Source organism: Mesoplodon mirus (assembly GCF_964341445.2).
Source record: "Mesoplodon mirus genome assembly, chromosome: X".
In the NCBI taxonomy this organism is placed as follows: domain Eukaryota; kingdom Metazoa; phylum Chordata; class Mammalia; order Artiodactyla; family Ziphiidae; genus Mesoplodon; species Mesoplodon mirus.
In genome coordinates, this window is record NC_138981.1 from 95,307,194 (window position 1) to 95,319,614 (window position 12,421).

General features: G+C 46.2%; 1 protein-coding gene across 7 annotated transcripts in view; it reads right to left on the minus strand.

Annotated features, from left to right (window-relative positions):
* Positions 1 to 249: 249 nt before the first annotated feature.
* The window catches only part of CHRDL1 (chordin like 1), a gene marked incomplete at its 3' end in the record, with an annotated part of 115,723 nt that continues 103,551 nt past the window's right edge, over positions 250 to 12,421 (minus strand). For all 7 annotated transcript variants that reach the window (XM_082609111.1, XM_082609109.1, XM_082609110.1 and 4 more), the window contains 3 exons: positions 8,265 to 8,432; positions 5,607 to 5,696; positions 250 to 2,533 (listed from right to left, as the gene is read on the minus strand). In XM_082609111.1, coding sequence (XP_082465237.1) covers positions 2,403 to 2,533; positions 5,607 to 5,696; positions 8,265 to 8,432 — 389 coding nt within the window. The remainder of the gene's footprint in view (positions 2,534 to 5,606; positions 5,697 to 8,264; positions 8,433 to 12,421) is intronic.

Sequence of the window (12,421 nt, forward strand, 5' to 3'; positions counted from 1 at the left end):
TGGGGAGACTGACACAGCTGCTAAGTGCAGAGCTGGGATTAAAAACCAAGGTCGGCTGACTGCAAAGTTCTCACTCCTAACCACAAGGCGGTAGTGTGAGAGGGGCGTCAAGCTGAGCGTGCAAAAGCCGGGCCTGCCCCTCACCTGTTACCCAGTCCAAGGTCAGTACTGCCCAGACTCAATCACTCACACAACATTCCTGCACAGGATTTTTCCAAATTAAGTTTTTTATTAATTTAAAAATCCAGAAATACAGTGACTACATAAATAAGTACCATATTTAGGTACATGTCCTGTGAGAAGAGTGAAAGGGTAATACTGGTATGTTACTCTTGTTTACATGTTACTTGTTAACTAGAAAATGGCTACAACTGCTAAATGGTGCTTATGGGCTTTGTTGTTCCAAGTGTTTATGGTATAAATAAATACACAAGAAGAACCACATCCATTCCTCTCTACTAACTGCAGGCGGCTTGGCCTCTTCTCTCTCGGTCCTACTCTGTACGCAACACTGAACACTGGAGCTTGGCAAAGGTGTGTCCCAGTGCCTGGGGGAAGGAGTCTATCTAGGGAAGCTCCCTGGGTGTTCCCTTAAGGTTGAGCTTTCAGAGAACACCTGGGTGGGAAGGCTTTGCGGTGAGTCATCCGCAAGGGGAAATCACTGCTTTGCTTCAGGATCCGGTGACTTGTTTCCACACTACGGGGATATTGCCACCTCTGGGAGGGAGGCAGCAGCTACTTAACCACGCCCCCAACCCCCTCTCCCACCAATAATGCTCTGTGGCCTTTCAGCCCTGGATGTCCTCCTTCCTTCCCTCCCCTCCCCAGCCCCAGAAGAATGTGTCTAAGAGGCTCGTCCCCTGAAGGCCTGACCACCAGGTCCCTGTGTCTCTTTTATGAGAATAGACTCCTTTATGCCAGCTTGCCATAAAGACTGGACCTTTTACACTTTTCCCTATTGGTGTCAAATAAGGAAAAAAAATGTTCCTCTTACCTATGGTCACAAAGTAGGAAACATGGGATTTCTCAGTCCTTAATATTTAAGTAATCACTAGAGTTCATCCATGGCCCTTCAGAGGAGATAAATCTAGAAGGCAGGCTTGAGATCCCTGCTGTGGAGAATTTATAGTTTTCCCACAAAGATGATTTCTAAAGCCAGGCCTCAGAATGGATCATCTGGGCTCTGGTATTAGGCTGCAAAGAGACATTTTCGGAGCAGCCTTCTCTGGGATCCATGATTCAGATCCATGCTTGGTGCATGAGAGGAGAATGGTAGGAAGGTTTAGATCATTATCAGAATCCCCATTCCCCAAATGAGCAATAATTCTCCTAACTGAAGCTCATGAGGACAGAAACCCTTTGCCAAGTAAAAACCAACTCCCATAACTGGAGAAGAAGGGAAACCGCCCTCTTAAGAAGCTTCTAGAATTTTATCATCTAACCGAAATTTGTGAACTAGAGAACTATGACTTCAAGAGAATAAGCGAGGATTGAGCTGTTAATTGGTGAGTTTTGTTGACTTGAAAACATACGGCTGGCCTTGCTGACTTCTATCAACTCCTTTGCTCAATAACTCTTTTGTCTTATATGGATTCAGTTTCTGAAAGTTTTACCCAATTCTAACTCCTTTATGGAGGTTCGGGGAGAAAAGAGAAGTGTGTCATTATGGAAAAGTTCTTTCCCACCTCAAAGTGAAGGCAGCCAGGAAATGGTGTTCCTGTTCCTTCCCAGGGTTGGTGCCATCAACAACCATACCACAGACCCAAGGGCACAGGCTTCTGTTCACAATTCCTTATTCATCCTCCTGGGTACCAACCGCCTCCAAGCTACTTGAGAGCCAGGCAAGGGAAAGAAGGGGAGAGTCTACACTGGCCTTGCCTCAGAATGAAGGCTGTAGTTCACTGTGCATGCGTGTGTGTGTGCATGTGTGTGTACACGTGTGTGTGAAGATGGGGAGTTAATTTTTTTAAAACACAAGACATTCTAAAATTTGAAGAGCAGAATTTCATACAAATATTTTCTCTGTATTAAAAAACTCCTACTAAGCAATTCCCTTCTCTTTCTTTCACTGGAATAACTTTCTAGATAGAAACCCGGGGGTTTTGTTTACTCTTTAACCCGTAAAGAAATGCGATTCTCCCAGAAACTAGAGCAGGGTTGCGGCATTCTAGCCCTCTTCCTACCACAGAGAATTCAAGACTCTTCTAGTCTCTTTGGAGGAGACGTTTAAGGGCTGACACACCACTCCAATAGAGGAGCAAGTTATGCTGTGCATGGCGTGAATAACTGACTGCATTTGAGTTTGGGGTTTTAGGGCACTGTTGACTTAAGCAAAGTAAGCCTGCAGTCCAGCCGCAGCTTGAGTTTTCTTGCTATACTCTATCCAATACTGTCTGTCTCATCTAACAGTGGCCCTTTTCAGACCTTTCCAGGTACAAAACCTTGACCAAATCTTCAAGCTCCGTTCGGCACACACGACTTGAACACATCTGGCTGATCTGGGCTTCTCCTTCAGTGAAGATCTTCCACTGGCCTAAAAGGCAAACACAGAGTGGCCCAGAGACGTGAGAGGAGGGCAGAGCCAATGAGGTGTAGAACCGATATACCCCACCCTTCCCCACGCACTCACGGACCTGCCAGGGGAGTTGGAAGATGAGCATCACGTGATTTCAGCAAAACAGCCCCTGAAACACTTTTCTGGTGACAGATACGGAAAATGGGCCAGGGAGTCTTCATTTCAACACACAGCGTTTGTAAGAATCCCAAGAATAATACAGAACTGCCTCCTCAGGAGTAAAACCTGAGTATTGGGTTGGCCAAAAAGTTTGTTCGGGTTTTCGTAAGATGTTACGGAAAAACCCAAACAAACTTTTTCGATGACCCAGTATGGTTCTTGGGATTTTTACAGTTTACTTAGCATTTGCGAATTGCTCCGCCATCACGTCGTTAGCTATTAGGTGGCTCACTTGGCAGCAGGTCAGATAAGGCACTTTGGAGACCAGTACTTGGTGCATTACTGGGGCTTTGCTTACTCTTTGAGGCCCGAATACTAGTTTGGGTTGCTTGATTATTTACTGCTCTTTTCTCCATTCCTGCCGCCCTCTGTTAAAAACTGCTCCCCTCTGCTTTGTCTTATGCCCACACGCTGGCCTCACACCACCTTCAGCAGCCCTTCCAGCCTCCTATGGCTCCGCAGAGAGTTCCAGCCTCACATCCGCCACGTGATCCCTCTCTGCTCTGGGTGAACACGGCCGCATCCCTTCCGTTCCTTGCCACCCCTGCTCCTGTCCCCCTCCACTCCCTGTTGTCGCTTCCCCCACCCCCTGGAACTGTCCATACTTCCAGCGTGTCCTCACCAACTTCTCTATTCCCCCTTCTGCCATGCTAACTGAGCAAGCACTTTTGACTGCACACCCGTGCTGAGCACTGGAAACCACCCGATGCCTCTGGACCATCCCTTTCTAACTTTCCTGGTCCCTCAGTGGTAAGATCTTCCTTCCCCTGCTATCATCTTGCTCTGTCGAATAGCGTTCCTAACAAAATGTCTACCCCGGATGCCCTCTTCAGCCTTTTCAATCCTGTGCTCATGGTGTTGCAACCTGGAGAATTCCGCGAGTCCAAGGTCGGCAAGCACCTCTTAATCCAGAACCGTTGTTGAAACTCTTTTCTTTCTCTCGCCACAGGAGACCATGCCCCACTTCCTTACGGCCTCCATTTCTCTGCTCCTTTCTCCCTGGGATTCTTCACTTTTCCCTATTCTCTCGGATTCGATGGGAAAGGAGAGATGGGTCAGGCAAGGAAGCAGCTTCTACCAAAGCCCTACGGTGTGCCAGGATCTGACAGGCACACTATATACAGGAGTCAGGCTTGCTCTGCTCTGTCCCCAGGTGACCCTGCGGGATCATCTCATTACCTACGTCCTTCAGAGGCACACATCATCTACCTCCATTATGCACCCTAAATCCTAACTGTGACGGGAAGACTTTGTTTAAATCATCTTTCAAGTGCCCCAATGCCTAGCACAGTGCCTGGCCCACAGTATGAACAAAAATATGTTCTTTGAAATTAATTGGTAATTTCAAAAGTCACATTATTGATCCTATAGACTCTGCCTCTTTATTCCTTACAAGAACTCCCAGCTCCTCCATTTGAATTCTACTGTCCAGTTGTCTACCTGTCTCCTGCAGAATGAACAACTGACCTCATCGACCCTATGTCCAGCTGCCTATTGGATAATGCTGCTCATATGGACTTCAAGCATCTTAATCTAAACGTGCTTCAAGTAAAACTCATTTTTGTCACCAATGCCTGCTCATTCTCCAGAGTTTCCCACTGGTGAATGGTATAACTATTCACCCAGTCCATAAAGTTGTTAATATTGGAGTCATTCTAAACTCATTTCTCTCTTTGATCCTGATCTTGATGGTTTAACCTCAGCCCCTCACAGGGACCCCTCCTCCCCTGTCTAACCGACTTAATACAGTCTAATAGCTTCCTACAGACTATCACCAGCTCTCTCACTAAAAGCCCATCTGCCACTCCATTCAGCAAGTACCACTTTCTAAAAAACAGATCTGAATGCATCGTTCGCTTGCTTAAAACCCCCCACTGGGGCTCTCTGGTCTGGAGACCGAGTTCAACTTCTCAGCATGGCATACTGGGCTCTTTAGAGTATGGCTTCTCAAAGTAGGTACTTAATAAATGCATCTGACAGCCGAGAGACATCTTTCCAAAGCCCTATTTTAACACCACTACACTGTGTGTAAGTTTGCAGCAAGCACCCACGCTCCTTCCAGGCTCTCTAACTACTTCCTACCTCCAACTCTTCTCAGCTTTCTGTGCACCCTATGTGGCCTTTGTAATTCTTCCTCACCCACACCCACCCACCCACCTCCACATCTCTTGTTTGCTCCTGTCAGAGTCTTCTCTTAGGTTGCACCTTCTCCCTAGACTGATTTCCTGACCTGTTGCCCAGTCACACCCTTCTCTTTCAAAACCCACCTCCTCCCTGAAGCCTTCCCGACTAAGCCCACCTGGCTCTCATCTCATTGTTCTTTGCAGATTCCCCTGAGCACTTAGGTATTTAACTCTTTAGAAGTATACTAATTCATAATGAAGGCATTTTCATGTTCTGTCTCGCCCATTAGAATTCCCTGTGGATAGAAATTCTGTGGCTTTTATTCCTTCAGAAGTGCTTACCCCCCCGCCCCTCCCCACGCAGTGCCTAGCAGGATCTAGTCCCAGGCTCCATCTAGCGTAGAAAGTGGGAGAGCTGCAAGTATGCTTGAGTGTCTGAGTGCTTTGAAAGAAACACGACCAACCGGGGCAGTTCCAAACAGTCAAACAGAGCTTTGATACAACACAAGAATCGATATGCAGGCATCTTCTTTCTCTCTTGTCCCCACCACTGAGGACATAGCCTTCCAGATGTGAAGTCTCCACAGATAAGACCAGACCTCCCACCCTCCTGAGACTCTGGGTTTAGTCACCCACAGGAGAGGGAGACAATATCCTCTGATGCTGACATGGACCATGGCTCCTGTTCAGTGAGAGCACTGAAAACTAGATGTGTTTTCCAGGGAGGAGTAAAGAGAGTCACAACTTACTCAGGGTTGTCCTGGTCACCAGCTTGAAGTGATGGAGCTCCTCAAACATCCTCTTGGAGATCTTCTCAATATGGAAGTGCTGGAGGATGCCTGGGGCCAAGCACAAAGTGGGAAAGGTGGTCAGGCGCTCTCTATCTGGAACCACCAACCCCTTTTTCTGCTTGGGCTGAGCATATCATCTCACTACTGGGGCTTAGGAGTCTCGAGCGGGGCTGTGTGGTCTGCTTAACCAGGAACTTGGACGGCTTGAGGGTTATAATTGACTCCATTGGTTTCATTGGCTCACTGACCCCTCCCCTGGTTCTCCAGAGGACAGAGATAAGGGAGACAGAGCTGCTGACCGTGGGACCCACTCCTGGGGAAAGCCACAGAGAATCAAGCATGGATGCTGGATGGAGTTTCTGCAGCCAAAGGCAGTATTAGACATTCTGCCCTTGCCCCTGGTCTGGGTAGACTATGTCCCTGCCAAGCCACCGGGCTACCCTCCTGGCTTGGCAGCAAGAACCAGCAGTGGGTCTTGCAGACAGGTTGTTTGTGTAAATGCAGAAGCCATCCTTATTCCTGAACTCACTAGAAAGCATATATTCCTTTGGGGAACAGTCACAGCTCCTTTCACTTTCCCTTATAAAAACGGGCAGAGCGAGAATAAGGGGGCTCCCACAGTCTCAACCTTGCCTGAATAGCTTTTATCAGAATAACACGTGAACAACTGAAAACTGCCTTGCAGTTAAGGAGCAATGTTACCAGCCCACTTAAATAATCCTCAAGAGGTCTACAGGGAGCAACGGACATGGAGCCTGGGTTTTCCTCTGTCCACTATGCACAGATCTTGATTACCCAGTGCTGAGAACAAGAGCTTATTTAGAGGTGACACTAGCAAGTTGAAAAGCATCCATGCATTTCTGTGAGGCGAGAGATGTGGGGCGATGGATGCATAGTGAGGTCATCGCTAGGGAAGCCAACAGAACAGTGCTTAGTCCTGGTGACCAGTTACAGAGGAGTTAGGGAGTTAGAGATGGCAAATCAACATTCCTGGGTCTAGAGCAAAAATAAACAGGGATGGGCTTCCCTGGTGGCGCAGTGGTTGAGAGTCTGCCTGCCGATGCAGGGGACATGGGTTTGTGCCCCAGTCCGGGAAGATCCCACATGCCGCGGAGCGGCTAGGTCCGGGAAGATCCCACATGCCGTGGAGCGGCTAGGCCCGTGAGCCATGGCCACTGCGCCTGTGCGTCCAGAGCCTGTGCTCCGCAACAGGAGAGGCCACAACAGTGAGAGGCCCGCATACATCAAAAATAAATAAATAAATAAATAAATAAATAAATAAATAAATAAACAGGGATGAGCCTTATATGTGTGTTGTAGCATATTTTTAAAGGGGTAGAGAGGAACTTGTTCTTTTGAAAAAGAAAGAAGGGAGAGAAAAAAGGCCCACAAAAGCTAGAGCAGTTGTTTCTCAAAGGATGGGTCCAAGTGCCACTTGTATCAGCATCACCTGGCTATTTGTCCCTACCGGGGGCTGACTGAATTCACACTTCTTGGACAGGGCCAGGTAACTGTTTTTTTTTTAAATAAATTTATTTATTTATCTTGGTTGTGTTGGATCTTCACTGCTGTGCGTGGGCTTTCTCTAGCTGCGGTGAGCGGGGGCTACTCTTTGTTGCAGTGTGCGGGCTTCTCATTGTGGTGGCTTCTCTTGTTGCGGAGCATGGGCTCCAGGCATGTGGGCTTCAGTAGTTGTGCACAGTGGGCTCTAGAGCACAGGTTCAGTAGTTGTGGTGCATGGGCTTAGTTGCTCCATGGCACGTGGGTTCCTCCCGGACCAGGGATCGAACCCACGTCCCCTGCACTGGCAGGCGGATTCTTAACCACTGTGCCACCAGGGAAGTCCCGGTAATTGTGTTTTAAACCAGCTCCTTGTGTGATGCTGAAACTTATTCAAGTTCGAGCACTCTGGAGCCTTATGTGGGAGCCAACTGAAAAAGGATGTGCGTTATTTCCCAATTGAAATCTCACCTCTACACTCGGATTCCTAGAAAACTTGACCAGACTAGATCAGCCCTAGTCTCATAGCTATGGGATGGTTTGAATAGCTGCAGGGATGATGTTTTAAATTTGTCTTACTGCAGAGTCCCCAGCATGGTTCGAGAGACTCAGCTGTGCACTGAATGACTGCATTTTCATGCTTGTTGAGCTTCCTCTGGGAAACAATGGTAGACTACAGTTTGGGAGTTTAAAACCCTGGCTGTACATCAGAATCACCTGCGGAGCTTGCAGAACAAACCCTTAAGCCAATCCTTAACCCTTAACCCCACTTGGCCAATTAGTCAGACTCTCTGCAGGTAGGCTCAGGGATTTGGTATTTAAAAACCTTTGCAGATGATTCTGATGTGCAGCCAGGGTTAAGCAGCACTCTTCCAGCCTTGGTTGTGTGAGAAAGACAACAAAACCCAAGAGTCAATACTTACTTTTTAGCCCAGGTCCTGGTTAAAGCTAAAGGCCACAACAGCAACGGTGGGAGTCATATGTTAGTTTCTAAACAATCAGGAAATCTTCTGACCCAGAGGAACAGGTTGAAGCAAAATGAAGGTGAGTCTCCCATTCCTTCCCTGTGTCCCCTTTACAAAAATAGTGCCAAGAAATTAATGTCGTCTGGCTCACCCTTTCGAATGGTCCAAACGTGGACCTCTACCTGAGGCGGTCTCTCTGTCTCCAGTGCAATTTTTCTGGTGGTCTCCCCATCTTCCATGAACACAGACTCATACACGGGCATGGTTTCTTCTCCACAAAAGTAGCCTTTGCTGTCAAAGCTTTGGCCAGGAAGTTCTTCTGGAATCAGGAGGCAAGTAGAGATTTGTCATGGTTTTCCAAAACTAGGAGCAAACCTCTGTATTTATGCATCTCTTTGTTCATAGCACCACACAAGCATCAAAAGTGGACAATCTACAAGAACATTCCTACAGAGATAGAAATCCCACCCATATTTCACTGGCTCAGCTGTGGCTGCCCCTGTAATAGCCACGAAATCACAAAGAAGCACGTGACTTTCAAGTCCGCATGATGACAGAACACTGGCCCCAAAGCTACACTGGATCCACCACCACCACATGAGAAGTGGATCTTCGCAAAGAGGAAGAATGTGACGAGGTACAAACCTGCTGGGCGCTTAAGGGAACACAGGATTTTCGATGCTGGGTCAGGATCATGGTTGGGCTAGCTCAGTGTTGCCAACAGAGACCCAAGGAATGGGCTGACAGAAGGCCTCGGTTAGCTTCCCTGACGTCAATTAGGTATACTTAGAAAACATTTATGACACTCATTTGTGTGCATATACTTGCCCAAAGGATCTATCCAAATTGGCTTGACATTTCTGAACGCTCTTTTGATTTGTTTGTAAGCGGAATGCTAATACCAGATCAACACCAGTGCCAAAACCTAGATGTCAGATTAGTCATATGTATGCTATGCCAAATAAACGGTTGGAAGACACAAAAAAAACTGGTCAAATCCCTCAACTATGGATCATTTAAAGTATAAACTAACTTGTTGGATTTCAGCTTCCAGGCATAAAGGTAGCAGCCCCCTCTTACTCCCCACTCTGCTCCACCCTCCTCTTTCCTCAGCCCGCTACTGAAAGAAGTTTCCCTTGGTTGGTTATCCGTGACTTAACTTGCTTTGCTGGCCTTGTAATCAGCACCCTCTTCAGCTGTGTACTTAAAGTGTAACGCTCAAATTGGGAACAACGAAGACAAGCTGAGGACACCCTGAAAAATTCTGAATATGTGCAGAAGCCATCTGTAAGCACATCTGATGAAAGCGTTGGGTGTTGAGTGCTTTGGGCCCATGACTCTAATTAGGGGGACCCATTGTTAGCCAATCAGAGGCACTCGGACTAGAGGTTGTAATCAAATTGCTATTGCATGTCTCTTGCTGACCTGATTAGCTCTCCCATCCCCACCACCATTTTGGCACTGTAAGGACAAAATCCTAGTCTTCTCTGGATGATTCCAGATTGGATTACTCAATTCGTAGATTATCCTAGAGTCAAGCTCTCTTTCTCCTTTTGGCTTTCTTTTTAGTTATTTAATTACTCGGTGGGCTGGTCTTTGTTGGCGATGCATTAGGTGATGAAGGGACGTGCACTAGCGTTTTCCAGTAGGTGGAGGGGGGAGGAGGTCATGGAGTATACAGGAACCTCTATGTATTTAATTACCACCTTTAGAATGAGAGCCGGGTTCCTGTGTTAAATCTTGCTCACCAGCTTAATACTAGCTATAGCTATCACAGCCATATGAAATCCATGATGGCACTGGAAGTACCTATCATACACTACAAGTTCTCCCAGTGTCCTGAAGAGTTATCCTGCCCCACCACCCCCCCTCCAAGAACTTAATTTACTCACCAGAAGGAATCTATAAACAACAAAATCCATTAGTGACTCAACCCTGGCTGGCACATGAAAATATTAAGAGTAAACAGAGCGTGTCTTTCAAACTACCTACTCGGCAACCTCTTCATTCCACATCGTCCACTTCAAGGTGCTTCCTGATCACTGCACGTGAACCTACTTTCATTTCCTTCTGGGGGAGTATGCCATGCCTGAAGTAATTTCTGGGCATTCCCACTTCCCACGAGAATGCTCCTGTCCTGAGCCCTCCAGAACTAAGAAATTGAGAAACCACTCCGTATGGAAGTGGGGATGACTGATGCAGGAGATGTAATATCCCAGCCCAGGAAACAAACTTGAAGTCTTACCAGGGGCTTTTTATGCTGTAACCCAAAAGGAGTGTGTCATTACGGGAATTCCAGGTATATTGGGGTGGTATGGTGGGGTGGAGAGGTGAGTTGGGGAACCTTCAGGGAGTAGAAGTCCTACACAACCCTGCAGATGGCCACTGACACATGAAGCAAGGCCAGCCTCTACCAGAGCAAAGACAAGAGAGAGAGGTGAAACTCACGTCCTTTATTTTGGCCTTAGTTTGTTACTGGAGGGGCCCGCAATCATTTGTTCTAATGAAACTTTTGGCTGGATCATCAGTGAATTTTATTTGTCTCTTTTCCCTTCTCAATGTGAATGACTGAATTTACCTTTCTTTTTGCTGTCGATCTTCTCCTCTCACTCCTTTATTCCTTTTCCTCTGTGTCCTGTGTCATTTTCTAAGAGGCTGAGGATGTCATGATCTTCCCTTTCTCACCCCTTCACATCACTCAGAACTCTACTCAAACATCGTTCTTCAGAGAAGCCAACCCTGACCAGCCTTTTGAAAGCACTTCACCCTGCCTGTGCCGTTCACTATCACCTGATCCTGTCTGTTTTTTTCTTCCCAGTACTCATCACCACTGAACATTACCTTATCAGTTTGTGTTCATTGCCTTTCTTCTCCCACTAGAATGTAAAGAGCATTACTGGCAAGTAGCCTGAGTCTGTCTGCTTTATCTCCCTATTCTCAACACCTACAACAGTGTCTTGCACACAGAAGGCACATAATATGTGTTTCCAGATTGCATGCTGCGTGAACAAGTGCATGCCCCTTGAGGATCTGAAGTTGCTGAGTACCCGGGCCTCTGTGGATAGTGACTCGTGCAGGGCAACGTGACTATTGGGAGACTTTCAATTTGCAGACATCCATGTGTGGCTTGCTGAGGGCAGGTGACAGAATGGGACAGACACTCTCTCCTTCCATGTTGCCCAGTAAGTCCTCTATCTCTACACGTCTGAGCAGCACGGGAAAGTGGGAAAAGCCACTCTTCCAGAGAAACACGTTGTCAATGAGGCTCTTCAATATACTGCCAATTGGGTTTCTGAGGGCAGTGTTTTAAATAATAGCCTCTATTACTTTTTCTAATTACAAAAGTCATACACGTTTATTGTTGAAAATTTAGAAAATACAGATAAACAAAAAGAAGAAAATAAGAACTACCCATCATTCAGTCACCCAAAGATGGCCACTGTTACATTTTGCCATATGCCCTTCCAGTCTTTTTTTTTGGCTAAGCATATTATCAATGCTTTCTCTATTAAAGAGAAGAAAACTGAGGTGTATAAAGTGAAGTGACTTGCCCAGAGTCACAGAAATAGATAATAAAACCAAGGTTTGGAACCCAGGTCACTTCCAGCCCATTGTTTTTTTCCAGGCCAGCAGAAAATGTTGACTGATAAAAAAAAAAGGCAAATCAGTTACTTAAGTGTTGGTTTTGACACAGAGCTTGAGAAAAATACAGTCTGTAGTATTGGGGTGACAGAGTACTGGATTGATGATCAAGCATTCTAGCCCTGGCTCCACCACTGGTTTTCTGTGTGACCTAGATCATAATACATATTGTTTTCTAGCTTGCAGATTTTGTACTTAACAGATATATTGCAAATATGTTTCTGTGCCATTAAATCTTGTTCTATAGTGATTTTTAATGGCTATATAATATGCCACAGTACAGATATACCATAATTTATTTAACCATTTCCATACTGGTGGACTTTCAGTTTGTTTCCAATAATTCGCTATTATAAACAGCACTGCAGCAAAAATCCTTGTTTGTATATCTCTGTACGTCTCTGATCACTTTCTTTGGATTTCTAGGAGTAGAACTGCTTAGCCAAAGAGTATGAACATAAAGGTTTTAATAAATGCCACCACCTGAAAGGCAATGCTTGTCCTGTGTACTGTGCTCACACCTTTTTGATTCCTTCACTCTTATTTGAATCACGTACAGCAATACAATCCTAACCACACAAAGAAATGGGATGCGGTCTGAAGGTGTGAGATTCAAATTGAAATATTATATAGTGGGAGGGTTTATCTTACCTGGGTAGTTTAGGT